This window comes from Phacochoerus africanus, chromosome 4, assembly GCF_016906955.1.
Source record: "Phacochoerus africanus isolate WHEZ1 chromosome 4, ROS_Pafr_v1, whole genome shotgun sequence".
Lineage (NCBI taxonomy): Eukaryota > Metazoa > Chordata > Mammalia > Artiodactyla > Suidae > Phacochoerus > Phacochoerus africanus.
Window position 1 is genome coordinate 151,538,324 of NC_062547.1, and position 16,989 is coordinate 151,555,312.

A 16,989-nucleotide genomic window follows, 5' to 3' on the forward strand; every position below is an offset into this window, starting at 1 on the left:
TTCACATGCCGTTCCGTTTGCTTGCCGCAGGGGTGGGAAAGGGGGTGCTCTCCAGGCAACACGATCCCTTGGGACATTTGAGTGTCAGGTGGCCGATTTTAATGTAGCCCTGGAAATGGGAAACCATGACTGAGGTGCAGAGATGTGGGGAAGTGAACTTGAAACCACACCTCGGGACACTTTGCATTGTGTGTGTGTGTGTGTGTGTGTGTGTGCGCGCGTCTCCAAGAGGGGTCTGGTAACTGGATTACTGGGGGGCCGGCAGGGGGAGCCCCACATGCCCGCCCACCAGGTGGGTCCTGCGGCACGTGCCTCTGTGCCCATCTGCCACCCGAGGGCCTGCGTGTCTCCACAGGTGCTCCATGGGCACCCCGCCCCCTCCGTGGGTGCTCCTCTGTGTGCAGCCTGTGTGCAGAAGGGGTTGCCGCTGCTGGCCAGGCTCTCCCAGCTTCAGGAAGCTCCCGTGAATGTGCATGCTGCAGGGTGTGGGCGTGTGCACAAAGGGCTGTAATTGGGGGGCCCCTGAGGTCTTGAGGGCCTGCTCCCACCTTCACCGCCACTTCCTCAGGGAGGCCTGCTGGGATGAGCCAGCTTCCCCCTCGCACCCCGGCCCACCCCGCACAGTCTGGGGAGCTCCCTGCCCTCCTCTCCTCTGTGGAATTGACCCGCCGCGCTGGCCATATCGTTTCTCATCCCTTTACTGTTTGGCTCCCCTCCTGGAGCGCAAGCGGGGGTGTCTCTCTTCTTCTCCGAGGCTGTGACCAGTGCCCGGCCCTTAGCAGATGTGCAGTAAGTAGCAGCTGAATGAACTAGTTCATGCACCCCCCGTACCTAATCCGTTCTCTTTGAGCTCTGACGCCTGCCACTGCAGTACCACCTTTACCTCGCCCGAGGCAGCAGGAACCCTTGGGGGGCTCACCACACTCCTTTTCCAATACACCGTGAAACATCCGTCACCAGTAAGACGCACATATCGGGGTGCCACTTAAATCCTTTTGCTCCCACGAGAGGCATGGGGGTGCCCCACTCCGGGAATCCCTGGTCCTGTCCGATCCCCAGTCCCTTCTCTGGAACACATGGAAACTGAAGCCCAAAGAGGATCAGCAACTGGTCCAGCCCCTCGCCCACCCTGTGACAGAACAAGTCCTGGAAACACATGTCCTGACCTCGGGTCAAGGGGACATGGGGACAAGGGGAGGGTGGAGCTGGATGGTTTGGCCTCTCCTCCTGCAGGAGGGGAGCCAGAACGCCTGGTGACTGGGGAGTGGCACGGGGGCGGGGCAGGTAACCCCTGCGGGATAGGGCCACAGTGCCCTCGTGGCTGCAGGACCGCGTGCTGTGTGGTGGAAGCCAGCCTCGGCTACCCCTTCCCTCCCAGGAGGCTTGGGCCTGGGGGCCGCTCCGAGGGGGCCTGGACACTCACATCTAGCACGACGCAGTCCTGGGGGTCACACCTGGCCCTCTTTGCTATGGCACATTAGCTAGCTGTTGACACTGGGGTCCCCCGGCAGAGAGGATGCTGGGGGGTGGGAGCGCAAGGAGGAGGGGCAGCTCGGGCTGTGTTTGTGAGCCGAAGAGCCAGATGCAGAGAGGGCTGGAGAGGGACACCTCAGACAGCGCCCTGGCCTGGGAGGGCTCTGCCGAGGCGGGTTTGTGCAGAAGGCTGAAGGCAGCTCCCCTCAGGAGTGTGCACCGCGTTTGATGCTATGGAATCGTCTCTGCATCTCATTTACTCAGCAGCCACTGCAGAGTGGTTGTAATCATTCCTGGTTTACGGATGAGGAGGCTGAGACTCAGAGGTGAGGTGATTTACTAAAGGCACCCCCCCCCCCATTTGCACAAGATGCTCTGTGGAGCCGGACGTGGGACGGGATCGGGCCGCAGCTCTGGGGGGATTCGGTAAAGGAAGGGGGCGCAGGCGGGCTGACGGTAGGGAGCGAGAGGCAGGAGAGGACTTGTACTCACTGGCGTAATGACCTTGGCGGTCACAAAGCCTGTCTGAGCCCCAGTTTCCTCATCTGTAAAATGGGTCTAACAGTTTGTCCAGTTCAGAGCTTGCAAATATTAAAGAATGACAGTGCTGCCTGGACCATAAGAGGCTTGCCCCCAGCCTCTGCCAAGCCTGGCCATGGCAGTCACCTTCTTCACCAGATGAGAGTGAGCCCGAGGCCCAGAAAGGGTCAGCTGGCCTGGGGGCGCCTTGTGGGAGGGGCGGCGGCATCACCCTCCCGGGTCGCCCAGCTCTGCTCTGGGGGCTGCAGCGCCGGCCGTGTCATTATCATTCCTGCAGCGCTTTTTCTCCCGGGTTATTTATTTTCCTGTGGGGAAGGAATGTGGGGAATTTACCGCAGGGCGCTGGCCTTCCCTTGATCGGGGAGCGGAGAGCGGGGAAGCTGCCGAGACAGATGGCTGGGGAGGCGGAGGCGGAGGAATTACAAACCCACCCGGAGGCCTGGGGCAGACACTGCGGTGCTCCTGGGCGCTGGGACCTCTGCCTGGACCACCGCGTTCACCCTCACAAGCCTGGCGGCCAGGCATCTTCCTCCACCCCAGGGGCTTTTTTTTTTTTTTTTTCCTGTGCCACGGCCTGTGGAAGTTCCTGGGCCAGGGATCCAACCTGCAGCACAGCAGCCACCCGAGCCGCTATAGTAACAACACCAAATCCTGAACCTGCTGAACCACGAGGGAACTCCCTCCGTCTCCAGCTGTCTTGATCGGGGGTGAGAGCGGAGTGGGGGTGAGAGCAGGGGTGGGGATCACCCTTCCAGCCTCCACTGGGCTGTCCTCTTGCTTGGACGGCTTCCACAGCTCCATCTTTCAAGACCCAGGGCATGTGCCACCTCCGCCAGGAAGCCTCCCCAGATTGCTTCGTCCTCATCCATCCATCTCTCCCTAGGCCCTGCTCCCCTGGCCCTTGGTGGCAGAGTCTGCCTCTCAGACCTGTGCCGCCGTTTGAGGCTTCATCCCCTCTTCCCCGAGCGCCTTGCGGCTCCTGCCCTCCTTCCTGTCCTCCCCTTCCTCCAGGAACCACCACCGTTCTAGATCGCTGCCTTGAAATCTCGATGAATTTGGGATCCAGACTCATGCAGAACCCGCCTCCAGGATGCGTGGCGGAGTAAAGCGTGCAGGGGCTTTGAACTGTGGGGGTGCTCACCCTTCAGTCACTTAGGCCCCACTTGGTGAACCCCTCGGGGCAACGGCCTTTGCTGAGTCGGAGGGGCCCCTGGCTGCCACGGGGCCAGGAGGAAGGCCTGCATCTCTGCAGAGTGCGCTGGGGTCCCTGAGCCCCCGCAGAGGCCCAGTCTCGGGGAAATTCTGTCTCCCCTGCCCTGGCTCGACACCTTTTTGTCTCTTGGATTAAGTGCTTTCTCTGGAAGGGGAGGGCATGGCGGCCCCAGGAGGGCGTGTTCTCAGGGCTCCCAGGGCTGGAAGGAGGGGGGCTGATGCGGCAGGAGAGGGCTTGGGGGAGCCGGGGGCGGGCCTGCCTCACCAGGGCTGGACGGAGTGAGAACCTGGGTCTAAGCTGGGCTCCCGGTGAACCAGGCCTTCCAGGTGTGCTGTGAGCCCGCCTGTCTGGGTCACACTTCCAATCCCTGCAAGGCGGACTGCAGATTGGTGTTAGGCCAGGAGAGCAGGACAGGGCAGAGATGCTGGCACCCCGCCTATGCAGAGGACCCCAGAGCAGAGCCTCGCCAGCCAGCAGTGAGCAGTGCCTGTGGCCCACAGGGGCAGCCTCGAGCCCAGGCACCAGAGCCCTTGCCTCGGCTTCCCCCCAGACCCCCCCCCCATCCTGCCTGCCCCCCTGGTCCCGACCCCCTGCCAGTAGGGAGATACTGGGAGCTGGGCCAGTCCCAGCCTCCTTGCCCTTGGGCCTTGGCTCCTGAGCTTTCTCAACCTGTGTTTCCTCTGAGGCCCCCTCCTGCTCCAAGGCCTCTGGGCCAGGTGGGGAAGGGGCACTGATCCAGGAGTCCGGGGATTGGTGAGATCTTCCGGGCAGGGGCGGGGGCAGTTAGGCTGGGACAGCAGTGGGGGGAGAGCAGGTGCTTTGCAGGCAGAGCCCTTTTTTGGGCGGGGCCGTGCCTGTGGCACGTGGAAGTTCCCAGGCCAGGGATTGAACCTGCGGCACAGCAGCAACCCAAGCTGCTGCTGAGACAACGCCAGATCCTTGACGTGCTGTGGCACGGCACCGCTCCAGGGCAGAGCTCTTGAGAAGGAGGCGCCTGGGCCCGGGAGCAGTCAGACCTCTGGCTCTGGCTCTGGCTCTGCTCTCCGTTGCTCTCCCGCCTCTGCAAAGAGGTGAGGGTCCTCCGCGCGAGTCGCTGAGGATTCGGGGAGAAAGTACACACTCAGCCCTTAGCCAGGCAGCGTCTTAGCCATCGGCACCCCCATCCACGCCGTCGTCTCGGCAAGTCCCCCGGGAACATGTGGGGACACGGCGCCTGCCCTGAGGCTCTTACAGTCTCGGGGGGTAATGAGCCCCAGACCCCAACTGCTACAAGGCAAGACGTCGGGAGGAGGCAGCGTGGCGCAGGTGGCAGGTGCGGGGCCACCCTGGGTGCGAATCCAACTCTGCCTCTGATGAGCTGGACCACCTTGAGCGGGCACCTCACCCACTCTGCCTGTTTCTTCTCCCACACGGACCCGAGGGGACCGCTGCCCTCAGGGCTGTGTAAATGCAGCGTGTGCCCTGTGCCACGTGGGGAGCACACCTGGAGGGAAACCCTTGCTAAAACGAACACGATGCAAAGTGATGAGGTTATTAGCTGGTGCGGATACAATACTGGAGGTCTGGGGGAGCTTGCTGGAGGGGGTGGTGCTACTTGCGTTAGAGGGGTGGCTGGGGGATGGGCACGCGGAAAGGATGGGAGACAGGAAGAGGTGCCAGGCCGAGGGGTCTGTGCAGACCCACAGCGGAGGTGGGAAGTCACGGCGCAGGTGTGGGGCCAGGCCCGGGGACTCCCTCTGGCCACTGCTGAGGGCGCAGAGGGCAGAAGCGCCTGCTCTCAGACAGGCCCTCAGAGGACTCGCCGCTTGATGCCCCCACAGCCGGAGAGGCAGGCGAGTGGAGCCGGGGGGAGGAAGATGAATCTGGCAGCGTGGGGCGGGTAGATTGGCGGGGGAGACACTGGGGGCGGAGAGGCCACTTAAAAGGCTGTTGCAAAATCGGTTTTCCTGATAAAGAGCTAGGCTGAGTCATCTGTGGAGGAGAGAAGTCACATCCAGCTCCTCCGCGTTGCCTTTTCCATGTGGGATTTTCCTCTCTGTCAGCGAGGCTGCCTTTCTCGGAGGCTTTGAGAAGCGCGCGGCCGGCTCCACATCCAGGGGGAAGCTGGGCTGCAGGAGGATCCAGCGGAGTGAGTAGTGCGAGTGCCCAAAGGGGCCTCTGGTGTTTGGAGCGTGTGACTTGGGGCCTGCGGCATCCCCCTCTGGTCTCAGTTCCCCCTGGGCGTCAAGGGAGGGACATGCGATGACTTGGGCCAGCCTGCTGGTGGCCAGGCGGGAGCTGGGTCAGGGGTCCTCCATGCCCCCCTGGCACTCCTGCCCACCTCTGAGGAATCGGTCTCCTCTGAGAGGAGGCCTGGCCGCCTGTGGGGACCCCGTCAGGCTGCCCTCCCGGGACTCTGGTGTGGAGGGAGATGGCCCTGGGAAAGGAGCCTGGCTCATTTCCTCCCTTCAGCAGGCAGGATGTGGGGCAGGGACTGGCAAGGTAGCCAGGCCATTACTCAGGCCCAGGTCATCTTCCTGCCCGGCCGAGGCCGAGGTTGTGCAGTGGCCAGGCCCTGGTTCCTTCCGGACCCTCCAGGGGGGCAGTGTACCCAGCCTGTTTACCTGTCCCGTTGCCAAGACTCCCAGGCAGCCGCAATAGGAATGGAGTCCAGCCAGAATCTGTTCCCACCTCGTCCCCCCCCATCCCCTCCCCCCTGCCCTCCAACAACCCTACTGACGACAGCGGCGGCAGCAGCCGTGGGAAGAAGCATTTCCCTGCATTCTCTCCCTGTCCCGACCTGGAGCTCCGGCCTCCGTCCCCTGCCCCGCCTGCTGCTTCTTGGATCCTCGGTCCCAAAGGCCCGACGGCCAGCAGGGCTCGTCTCTGCCTGAGCACAACGTGAACCCAGGTCTCGGGACCCCCATGGAGCTCCTTCCCCTCGGGCGGTTTTTATGATGTCCCAGCAGTCGTTTCTGCCTGAGGAAGGGTCTGTTTATCAGCTGGCCTCCCAAGAGGAAGACGCATCAGAAGCGAGTTGCTCTGGGGGCTGGGTGTGCAGAGGACAGGGCGCCGCCGGGGGAGCGGACCAGGAGGTGCTGCCAATTCGGGGGTCTGCAGGCCAGCATCCGGCAGCACGCGGGCGCCTCCCACCAGGTCAGGGCGCAGAAGCCAGGTGGTGAGGAGACAGGACGCAGCAAAAAGACAGGGATTCGCATCCCAGCTCTGCGCCTTACAAGCCTATGGCCCAGGGGCCGGACTTTCTGAGCTCTGCTTTCAGCTGCAAACTGGGAAGAGCAGTGGTCTTATCTCCGGGGCGGCCGTGGGGAGGATGCAGCGAGGGGATGGGTGGGAGTGCACAGCACTGTGCACGGGGGCTGTGGTGAGGGCTCCACCCTGCCAGCAGCCAGACCCTCGCTCTAAAGGCTGTGGGCGGCCTCTAGTCCCCACCCCCATCCCCCGCCCCCCACAGGGTCCCGCAGGCAGACCCAGGGCTCCTGCCCCCAGGCAGCTCTTCCCTGAGGCTCCCCTCGCGCCTTCATCTCCTGAAGGCCCATCTTCAGAGCCCCTCACCCGCTGTCTGGGGAGGGTCTTTCAAGGGCCAGCACCCCAACCTGGCCCTCAAGAGGCTTAGAGAAGGGGGGTGTCAGGATGTGTACAGTGCAGGCGAGCCAGGCAGATTGGGGGCCCAGCAAGGGACCGGTCCCCTGCGGCCCCCAGCCACCTTTATCCCCCTGACACCAGGGACTGCAGTCTTGGACCGAGCTGGCTGGGGCATCCCCAGGGCTGGCAGTTCCTTCGTCCGGGGAATTGGGGATGGAGCTGCCTCCCTTGGGGTGCCCGGAGTTGGCCCGGGCCCCCGTCCCCTCAGCTGTGTTTGCGCAGGGTGGCAAAAGTCCTCTGGACTGCTGGCTGGGCCTGGTCCACGCCTCCTGCCGAATTCCTTTTCCATGGAATCACTGCGGGCTGGGATGGGGGCGCGGGAGCTCCTTCAGAGGCAGGCTCTGTCACCCCCTGGCCGTCTCTGCTATGTCCCTCTTGTCCCAGAGCAGCAGGTGGGAGGGTGGTTCCTGGCCTGGCTGAGGTCAGCAGACTCGGTCCTGGCTCGTGGCCTCCTCCTCGGTGACCCTTTTCCTCCCTAAAGCCCCCAGGCCAGCGGACTCCCGGGGGCCCTTCAGGCTCGAACAATGGGGCATTTTCTAGCCCCGTGGCATTTGGAACCAGTCTTGGGCGGGGCTGGGGCCGGGGCCTCGAAGTGAAGAGAAGGGACAGAGAAGGGCAGGGACGGGGGCGCCTGCGTCACGCGAACCCCGAAGCCCTGAGGAGCCGGTGCCTGGGAGCCGACGGCCTCGGGACTCCAAGCGGGGGGTGACCCGGCCTGTTCCCTTCTGGCTCCGCGACCCTGGGCAGCTCCTAGCATCGCTGCGTCTTAGTTTTCCCATCACTGCAGAGCCGATAACAGTAACGGGGGCTTCGTGGAACTGCGGTGGGAGGGGAGGCAGATCGCCGGTGCAAAGCGCCCGTCTGGGTCCGCGGTACGAGCCCCGCCTCTGAGCCGCCACTGCCGCCACCACTGGGCCACCAGAAACGCTGGCGGGACTAGGCACGTGTATCCTGACCGTACCTCGTGCACGGGGCCGTGACTTGTGATGGGTTCTCTGCAGGGCTGTCTCGTGGCGGAGGGGAGGCTCTTTTTCTGCAGGGCTGGGGGGCCGAGCCTTGTGGAGGGGCAGGGGTTGCGGAAGGAGCCCCTCTGCGGCTCAGGAATGCGTCAGTGGAAGGCACCGCCTCAGGGAAGTGAGCTCCCTGTCGGCTGGGTGTGTAGAGGCTTGTACACACAGGGGTGCGGTTTTAGGGACACAGGAATTGGGGGGGGGGGATGGAGCCGGGTGACAGCCATCTCTGAGGTCCTGAGATTCTGTGATTTGAAGCAATGATCCCTGCCTCCCAAAAACCCTGGAATCTCCTCTGTGTGACCTGGAGAGGGTCACAACCCTTCTCAGGACCGCGATCCGGTGAATGAAGTTCCTTTGCTAAAGTAGCACTGACCCCTTCCAGGGGGGTCTCACGGGGACCCCAACTGCCAGCACAGCGCAGGGAAGCACGAGCCCCCATCCTGCCTACTCTGTCTACTCAGGCTCGGTGACTGCGCGGCCCGTGGGACCTCATGCTCGCCTCGCAGCCTAACGTCAGTGCCTTGAGCACCGTCTGCTCAGTTCAGGAAACTTGACTCAGGAGTGGCAGGAACTTGCCACGGTCACACGGCCAGCAAACAGCAGAGCCTGGACTTGGGCTGAAGGCCTGGCTTCTAAGCAGGGACACTGCATGAGCCCAGCCACCTCTCAGGGCCCTGCTGGGGGTCTGGCCCCTCCCTAAGAGCCCCCCCAGGGGAGCAGCCTGGCCCAGTCCCCAGAGTCTTCATCTTTTACAGATGGGGTGAGCCAGACGAGAGGGGCGCCCCACCAGGAGGAAGCAGGTGTCAGGGCGCATGGGGGCACAGGTGGGCAGAGGGGTGAGTGGGGAGCGTCAGGTCTTGATGGGAGGAAGGAAGAAGGAGGTTGGGGCCTTTGGCTCCTGGGCCTGGTCCCAGCGAAGCAGCCATCCGCAGCCCCGCCCCGGGCTCTGTGGGGACCTCTCTGCTGCCCCCAGCGTGTGCTCTGTCCTGCACCACTCCTCGGACCTCAGTTTCTTCATCTGTAAAATGGGGGTGGTAGGAAATAGCTCCTCTCTAAGGGCCCTTCCAGCTCAGGGAGCCCACGAGTTCTGAGCCTTGCTGGCAAGATGCCCAGGAGAACCGTCCCCGGGGGCCCCCTCAGCACGTCACGGCCGCGCTGATGGGGGGCAAGGAGGCGGGCGGGCAGGACCACGTCCCGCCAGAACTAATGAGCTTCCCTCGGCGGGGGAGGGGTGACGGCCACAGACCGTCCCAGCGTCCACAGGTCCCCTTAGTCATGCATCCACCTCGTCACTCCCTACCCAGTATATGCACGAGTGAGCACAGACCGCGTGCCGGCTGGGCGGTGGGGGAGCACGGAGACACGGTGGCCTGTGACGAGGGTACGGATGGAGAGGGGCCCACGCCGGGCTGATCCCTGACCCCGGGCCCCAGACTCCAGTCCCAGACTGAAACCCCACTTCCGAGCGACCTTTGGGACAAGCAGGCAGCTTGAGCATGTGCTGCGGCTCTCGAGGGGACCCTGCCCTCTTCGCTGTGAGATCCAAGTCTCTGGGCCTCATTTTCACTTCTGTAAAGTGGCCCAGTGAGGCCCACGTCCCGTGTTCCCGTGCGGACGAGGCGACGCCGAGCAATGCGCAGCACAGTCACTCCTGAATAGAGCCCGGTTTAGCACTTTCATAATGTTAAAAGTATGAGCATTTTTAAGTAATTATTTTCACGAAAATGGGAGGAAATTCTGCAAGGGCTTTGAAGACACTAGTAACAGCTGTTACCTGACTTGTGTGGCGCGCTCAGAGGTGGAAGGACATTTGTCACTGGGCACCTTTTTTTTCTTTGTCTTTTTAAGGCCGCACCCGCGGCACATGGAGGTTCCCAGGCTAGGGGTCGGATCGGAGCTGCAGCTCCACCACAGCCACAGCAATGCTGGATCCGAGCCATGTGTGTGACCTGCACTACAGCTTGTGGCAACACCGGATCTTTAGCCCACTGAGCCAGGCCAGAGATCGAACCTGCCTCCTCATGGATCCTAGCTGGGTTCTTAACCTGCTGAGCCACAAGGGGAACTCCTCGCTGTACACCTTTTGATGTGTTAACGTTTTTAAAGATCCATAGACCCTGTCAATGGATTACCTCTTCTCGAAAGAGGAAGCGCTTCGTGTTGACAGCTGAGTTTGAGACCACGTTCGTGTTGGCGTGAGTGTGAACGTGTAAAGGGCCCTAAAAAGGCACGTGGGCAATGTCCTGCTGGTCCTTTCATGCACGGATGCTCCCGTGCCGCTTTCTGCCAGACGCTATTCTAGGGGCCAAGGTTAGAGGGCGGAACGGGTCAGGCAAGGTCTCTGCCCCTTCCGAGCTTATGCCCCAGGTGGGGGACAGATGACAGACAAGGCGACGTGCAAAGAGGGTCATGTAGCATTGCGCCGGACGCTGTGCCGAGAACAAGACAAAGGGACGGGTGGGGGCGAGGGGGGCCGATTAGAGAGGAGGGCCCCTCCGGAGACGTGACCCTCACCCGAGTCCCAGGCGGAAAGAGCAGGTCCCCCGGGAGAGGTCACCCCACGCAGAGGGAACCGCGGGTGCAAAGGCCCCAGGGCAGCACCCAGTTGGCATTTCCGAGGAGTGGAAAGCCGGTGAGCGAGGTGAAGGTGGCACGAGGTGACTGGGGGATCAGCTGTGAGGTGGTCCTGCTGAGTTGGGTAAAGTGCCTCATCAACGCCCTTCGCACGGTTCGTCCAGAGAGGGTGAAATCAGGAGGGTTTTCATGAGTCCTGGCATCTGCGTCAGGCCACGCTCGCTGCCTGGGTCTTTATGAGCAGAGGAGATGCTGGGAAACGGATCAAATTCCAGGGGAAACAGCCATCTGGAGGAGGGGCGCAGGGGACCCTCTGGCCGGCTGTCTGCGTGGGTGCCCCTGTGGCTCTGCAATGCCCGCCTGCTAACCGGCCTCTGTCCCTCCCGCAGAATTGGGCCGGAGCCCTAGCCTGACCGAGAAGGACCTCAAAGAGGCCAAGGCGAGGAGCCGGCAGATCGCAGCCCAGCTCACCACCCCCCCGAGCTCCAGCTCCCGGGGCGTCCAGCTCTTCAACAGGCGCCGGGAGAGGGTGAACGAGTTCACCTTGGAAAGCCACGGCCGGAGGGGGCGGGAGCCCTCGGGAGTGCCCCCTGCCAGCCCCGCAGGCCATGCCCCGGGGCTCAGCCTGACTCCCCGCTTGCCCCCTGAGCCGGGCCCTCCCAGACACCCCGCCTGCCAGAGTGCTGACGTCATCGGAGGCCCTGGCCACAGCATGGAGGGCTGCTCGGAGGAAGCCGGCCTGCTGCGGCACCTGGAGAAGATGGCCAGCGAGGAGGAGGAGGTGCCGCTGGTGGTTTATCTGAAGGAGAACGCAGCCCTGCTGACGGCTAATGGGCTCCACCTGTCCCAGAACCGAGAGGCCCAGCAGACCCCACCAACCCCTCCCCCGGCGGAGGCCGACAGCCCAGAGGCAGATGTCAACCAAAACCTTCCCTCACCCAGCACCACGCTCATCACGCCAGCTTCTAACGGCCACCACAACCTGCCAGTCACAGACGTCAATGAGAACCTAGCGGCACCTGTCACCCCCCAGAGCCTGCCACTTTCTAGCATCCAACAGGATTCCGCAGAGGCACCGCTCCCGCCAAGTGGCACAGTGCCAGATTTCCAGCCCAGTACCCCGGGCGCTAGCGGGCCACCCCAGGAGGCAGCTGCGGAGGTGAGGTCCAGCACACTCCGAATTGACAAGGTTTCAGCCCCTCCTACCACCACCAGCACCTTCTCCCGAGAAGTCACCTCCATCTCCGGCTCTGGGCCCCCAGCCCCAGACTTCAAGTCCAGCTCCCTGCTCATCGATGTCCAGCACGGCGCCCCCGTGGTGTCACCAGAACCAGAGACGTCCGCGCGGGCAGCCGCCACCACGCCCACCAAGCTGTACAGCGAGGTCCACCTCACGCTGGCCAAGCCCCAGTCCGTGGTCAACAGGACGGCCAGGCCCTTTGGGGTCCAGGCGCCAGGGAGCACCAGCCAGGTGGAGCGGAGCCCCCTGGTAGGGAGACGACATCCGGCGGGGAAGACCCCCGCTCCCCAGGCCCCCAGCACGGCAGACAGGAGCCCGCGGCCGCAGAGACACCTGGTGTCCCACAGCCCCGTGCTGGAGAGGAGGCCCCTGGTGGCACAGCGGAGCCCCGCCCTGGAGAGACGCCCCTTGGGGAACTTCGCCCCACCCCCCACCTACGCGGAGACCTTGTCCGCCGCGCCCCCGGCCTCCCGGGTTCGGTCTCCGCCGTCGTACTCCGCCCTCTACCCCGGCGCCGACCCCCAGCCTTCCCATCTGAAGGGCCAGGCGGGGCCGGCCAGCAAGACGGGCATCCTGGAGGAGTCGATGGCCCGCAGGGGCAGCCGCAAGTCCATGTTCACCTTCGTGGAGAAGCCGAAGGTGACCCCCAACCCAGACCTGCTGGACCTGGTCCAGACGGCCGACGAGAAGCGGAGGCAGCGGGACCAGGGGGAGGCGGCCGCGGAGGAGGAGCCCTTCGCGCTGGGGGCCGAGGCCTCCAACTTCCAGCAGGAGCCCGCGCCCCGGGACAGGGCCAGCCCTGCGGCCCACGAGGAGCTTCTCCCCGAGTGGGCCTCCTGCCTCAAGTCGCCGCGCATCCAGGCCAAGCCCAAGCCCAAGCCCAACCAGAACCTCTCCGAGGCCTCGGGGAAGGGCGCCGAGCTCTACGCGCGCCGCCAATCGCGGATGGAGAAGTACGTCATCGAGTCCGCCGGCCACCACGACCTGGCGCGCTGCCCCTCGCCCACCATGTCCCTGCCGTCCTCCTGGAAGTACTCGGCCAGCGCGCCCGGCGCCTTCCGCGTGGCGTCGCGGAGCCCCGCGCGGACCCCGCCGGCCTCGCTCTACCACGGCTTCCTGCCCGAGAACGGGGTTCTGCGCCCCGAGCCCACCAAGCAGCCGCCCTACCAGCTGCGGCCCTCGCTCTTCGTGCTCTCGCCCATCAAGGAGCCGCCCAAGGCCGCGCCCCGAGCCGCCGCCGCGCCGGCCAAGCCCAGCTCCCTGGACCTGGGCCCCGCGCTGCCCAAGGCGGCCTTCCCGCCGTCGCCCGCGCTGCCTCGGCCCCCGCGCTCCTCTCCCGGCCTCCACGCCTCCCCGGGCCAGGACGGCCTCCAGCCCGCCGCCGTGAGCCCCCCCTACGGCAGTGACGTCTCGCCTGTGTCTCCCTCCAGGGCGTGGTCTCCCCGAGCCAAGCAGGCCCCCAGGCCCTCCTTCTCCACGCGCAACGCCGGCATCGAGGCCCAGGTGTGGAAGCCTTCCTTCTGCTTCAAGTAGCGGCCCCGCGGGGGCCCCACTGCCCGTCAGAGCCCCGGCCCGAGGGTTGGACGGAGGGCAGGCGTGGCAGGCAGCGGCCCAGGGCCGCGGCGGGCGAGTCGCGGCTCGTCGCTCAAGGGCGGATGCCGCAGCGGCTAGCTCTGTGACCTTGGGCAAGCCACCTCCCGGCTGCCCCTCCCCGACCACCAGGCGGCTGGACCCCGCGCCTGAGGGGTCTGAGGTCTGCTCCTGGGTGGGGAGGAGGGGCCCAGAGCCAGCGGCACGCTCTGGGCAGGCCCGCGTGAGGCGGGGGCTTGCCCTGGCCCTCGGGAGCTGTCCGGATGCCAGCGACTTGCTGAGGAGAGGCCTAGAGGGGACCCGCCAGGGCTTCTGCAGCAAACAGAGCCTGCCCGCGCCGGAGGAGCCAGCCAGCCGAGGGTCTGCCTCCTCGGCCGCCTCCGTGTCCCTCTGCCTGCTGCTGGCTTCTCCCCTCACGGGTCTGTCTCTCCCTCCTCTGCCTTCCGGAGCCTGTTTGCTCTCTGCCGCTTCAGAGACCTTTGGCTCGGCCTCCACATTTTCTTCTCTCCTGGGTTCTGCTGGATGAGGACTCAGCCCACCACTGCTGCCTGCTGCTCCTCTTCCCACCCCTCTGCTCAGCTGCCTTTCCTGCCTCCGCAAACGTCCGCCCCCACTTAGGAGAGAACTCTGGCAGTTCAGCCCAGACCCCCGCCCTGGGCCCACCGGGCTTGCCCTCGCTCTTCCGGGGTGTGGGAGGTGCCGGGGACGCCCGAGACAGAGAGCCCTGGACGAGGATGGGCGGGTGCGTGTGCAGCTAGGAGACAGGCCCTTAGCAGTGCGTCCACCCGCTGTTTGGGTTTCCCCACAGCCTAGGTCTGCCCGACTGAAAGCAGCCTCTTGGTGTCTGTGTGTTGTGGAAGGGGCCGCAGGGAGAGAGGCAGAAGAGGAGGGTCCCATCTCAGCCTCCTGTATGCTGTGTGACTTTGGCCAAGTCACTTTCCCTTTCTGGGCCCTCCTAGCTGTGACAGTCTGTGAGCATTGAGAGAAAGGCCGGTGCTTTGGAAGAAAGCCCTTGTGAGTAATAAGGCAGGCCCCTGGGAGGAGAGGGGCTGCCTGGGGAGGGTGTGGCTGGCAGGAGAGGCCAGGAGATGGGACATTCAGGCAAGGACTGTGCAGGCTCAGGACCCCGCGACAGTGGGGGCGTGGCCAGGCCTGGGGTAGGCGCCCAGCCGCCAGGGGGACAGAGGAGGCCTTAAGGGTCTGAAGGAGAGGCTGGGACTCAGGAGATCCTGGTCTCAAACCGGTCTCCACGTGGGTCTTTGGGTCTCGGTTTCCCCGTTCGCACTGGGAGGGTTTCGAGTCCTCCGGCGGGCTGCAGTTCTCAGGGCCTCTGACACCCTCGGGCGCTGCAGCATCCCCGAGCCGGGCCCTGTCGGGGGTGTGAGAGAACAGAGCCGCAGGAGGCCGCATTCAGATGGAAGCGTCCCAAGATACAACCCCCTCTCCTCCACGGCCCTATTTCTGGGCTCGCAGGGCGAGGGGTGTGGAGGCGGCACCCGCGCTGGGCTGAGCTTTCTCGTCTCCATGGCAACAGGGGCTGCCTTCTCAGCGGCTCCGCATTCCGTCCAGAATAGGGGGGCATGCGTGGGGTGTCATGAGTGGGCCCAGCTCCTCCCTGCCGAGCCCCTCCCAGGACGGAGTGACGCCCGCGACACCAACCGGCTCCCTTCACCCCTGGGGCCACCGCAGGGCCAGAGCCGCCCTCCACCCCGCGGCTCCTGCTCTTCCTCAGCCTCCTTTCTCTCCTGTTCTCAATACACTGCCTCCAACCTGTCTCGCTTCTTTCTTTCTTCGCGCTCGCTGGCTGGCGGTCAGGCCCCTCTCCCGCCTCGCGGGTTCTGGCCGGGGGCGGGGGCTGGGACTGGGACTGGGCGATTGCTGTGGGCGAGCCCGGGTGCCCCCGCGTGCTGCCTGCCCGGTCTGCCGAGTGTCTGCATCTGCCCTGGGCACAGACGTGTGCTGCCTGGGAAGTGAGGGCCGCCCTCCCCGTCCCCGGGGTCAGCGCTCAGGGAGCCAGAATCCCTGAAGTCGCGTCGTTTTCTCCTTCCTTTGGACTTTGGCCAAAAAGCGTGTAGAGGGTGGGGGAACCCACGCCCCTTACACTCCGGGTTTGTTTGAATTCTTGGAAAGTGGAACTTAAGTGCCTGCGGCCAGGGCATATGTATTTTCTGGTTCCCTTTTGGCTTCCCCCACCCCGGCAATGATGGATCTCTGACCATCACTGCCTGGTTCCTGAAAACAGTGAACTTCTGCCCCTGGAGGAGTGGAACAAACTGCCAGTCAAGAGCCAGAAAAATAGGTTCTAGTGCTGGATCTGCACCTGACTCCTTGTGTGACCTTAGACAGCCCCGTCCAGCTCTGGGCCTCAGTGTCCCCTTGCACGCAATGACAGGGTCGCGGAGGCTGCTGCCGATTCGTGTCCTTGCTCTGGTAGCTCTATGGACTGTCCGCTCCGGCCTTCACCCCACACACGTGCCCTGCTTTGGGGCTGGGGCTGGGTTAAGTGGGTGCCCCCTTTTGAATTATCACCCATGTGCATCTCCGGGGAGTTCCAGTGTACACGACACATTGACATCTTTGTCAGAAAGTGAATTGTTCTGATTCCCTGCAGCTTTTTGTGTTATATCCTCCCCCCCCCTCAACACACATATACATGCACCGAGTCAGTACCCAGACCTGGCAGTTCTGATGAGGTCAGGCCCTGGCCCACCTCCAGAAGATGACGAGCTGCTCCCCGCGGCCCCCAGCATCCCAACCAAGGCGTCCTGAGAAGTCAATGCTACCACTCCTTCCGCTTGCTGGCCCTCGCCTTCCCCTGTGGCCACCAAAGGTGAAGACACCCTTGGAGATTTCAGACAGTTACCGCAGCTCCTCCTTGCCCCAGCCTGCTCCTCTCCTGGCTGAGAACCCTGGCCCCTCTGCCTCAGGGCTTGCTGATGGGCTCGGCTCATGATTCTTGGCCCCACTTGCCGGCCAGGCTGCTGAAAGATTCCTGAAATGGCTCACAGACAGCAGCTCGCAGTGTCTCTGGTTCACGTGTAGGCAGCTCTGACACTGGGAGTCAAGGAATGGAGCCCAGGCTGAGCTTTAACTTTCCTACTTGATGACTGGGGCCTTGGAGGGGGTCCCTAACGTGACCATCCCATGAAAACCTCCCGTTCAGACTAGGTCAAAGGACTCACTCCACTCCTGAGTCTGGGCTCAGCCAGTAGCTGCTGCGTTGTTTGGGAAGAGAGTCTATGGCCTCCTTTTGATGGGCGAAATTAGATGCTGATTGGAGGAGAGGCTGATGGCTTGGCTGTGGCTGGTTACTGATTGGATGAGAGAATGGATCTTATGAATGGTTCTAGATTTTTTTTTTTTTTTTTTTGGTCTTTTTGCCATTTCTTGGGCCGCTCCTGCAGCATATGGAGGTTTCCAGGCTAGGGGTCTAATTGGAGCTGTAGCTGCCAGCCTACGCCAGAGCCACAGCAACGCAGGATCCGAGCCGCGTCTGCAACCCACACCACAGCTCACGGCAACGCCGGATCGTTAACCCACTGAGCAAGGTCAGGGATCAAACCCGCAACCTCATGGTTCCTAGTCGGACTCGTTAACCACTGCGCCACGACGGGAACTCCCTGGTTCTAGATTTTGATTGGGTAGGGGACACTGAAGGGAGTGACTGCTGATGAATAGGGATTAGACTGAGGACAGAGAGGACT

The 16,989-nt window shown here is 63.8% G+C and overlaps 1 protein-coding gene across 3 annotated transcripts in view; it reads left to right on the forward strand.

Moving 5' to 3' along the window:
- Positions 1–16,989, forward strand: part of SYNPO (synaptopodin) — a 51,767-nt gene that overhangs the window by 30,927 nt on the left and 3,851 nt on the right. Inside the window, exons 1-2 of one of the 3 annotated variants that reach the window (XM_047779072.1) lie at positions 5,237–5,354; positions 10,845–13,198. In XM_047779072.1, the coding sequence (XP_047635028.1) occupies positions 11,168–13,198 (2,031 nt within the window). In that variant the 5' untranslated portion in view covers positions 5,237–5,354; positions 10,845–11,167. Of the gene's footprint in view, positions 1–5,236; positions 5,355–10,844; positions 13,199–16,989 lie in introns of those variants that run through there. The other 2 variants (XR_007134665.1, XM_047779071.1) reach the window with 2 other exon arrangements.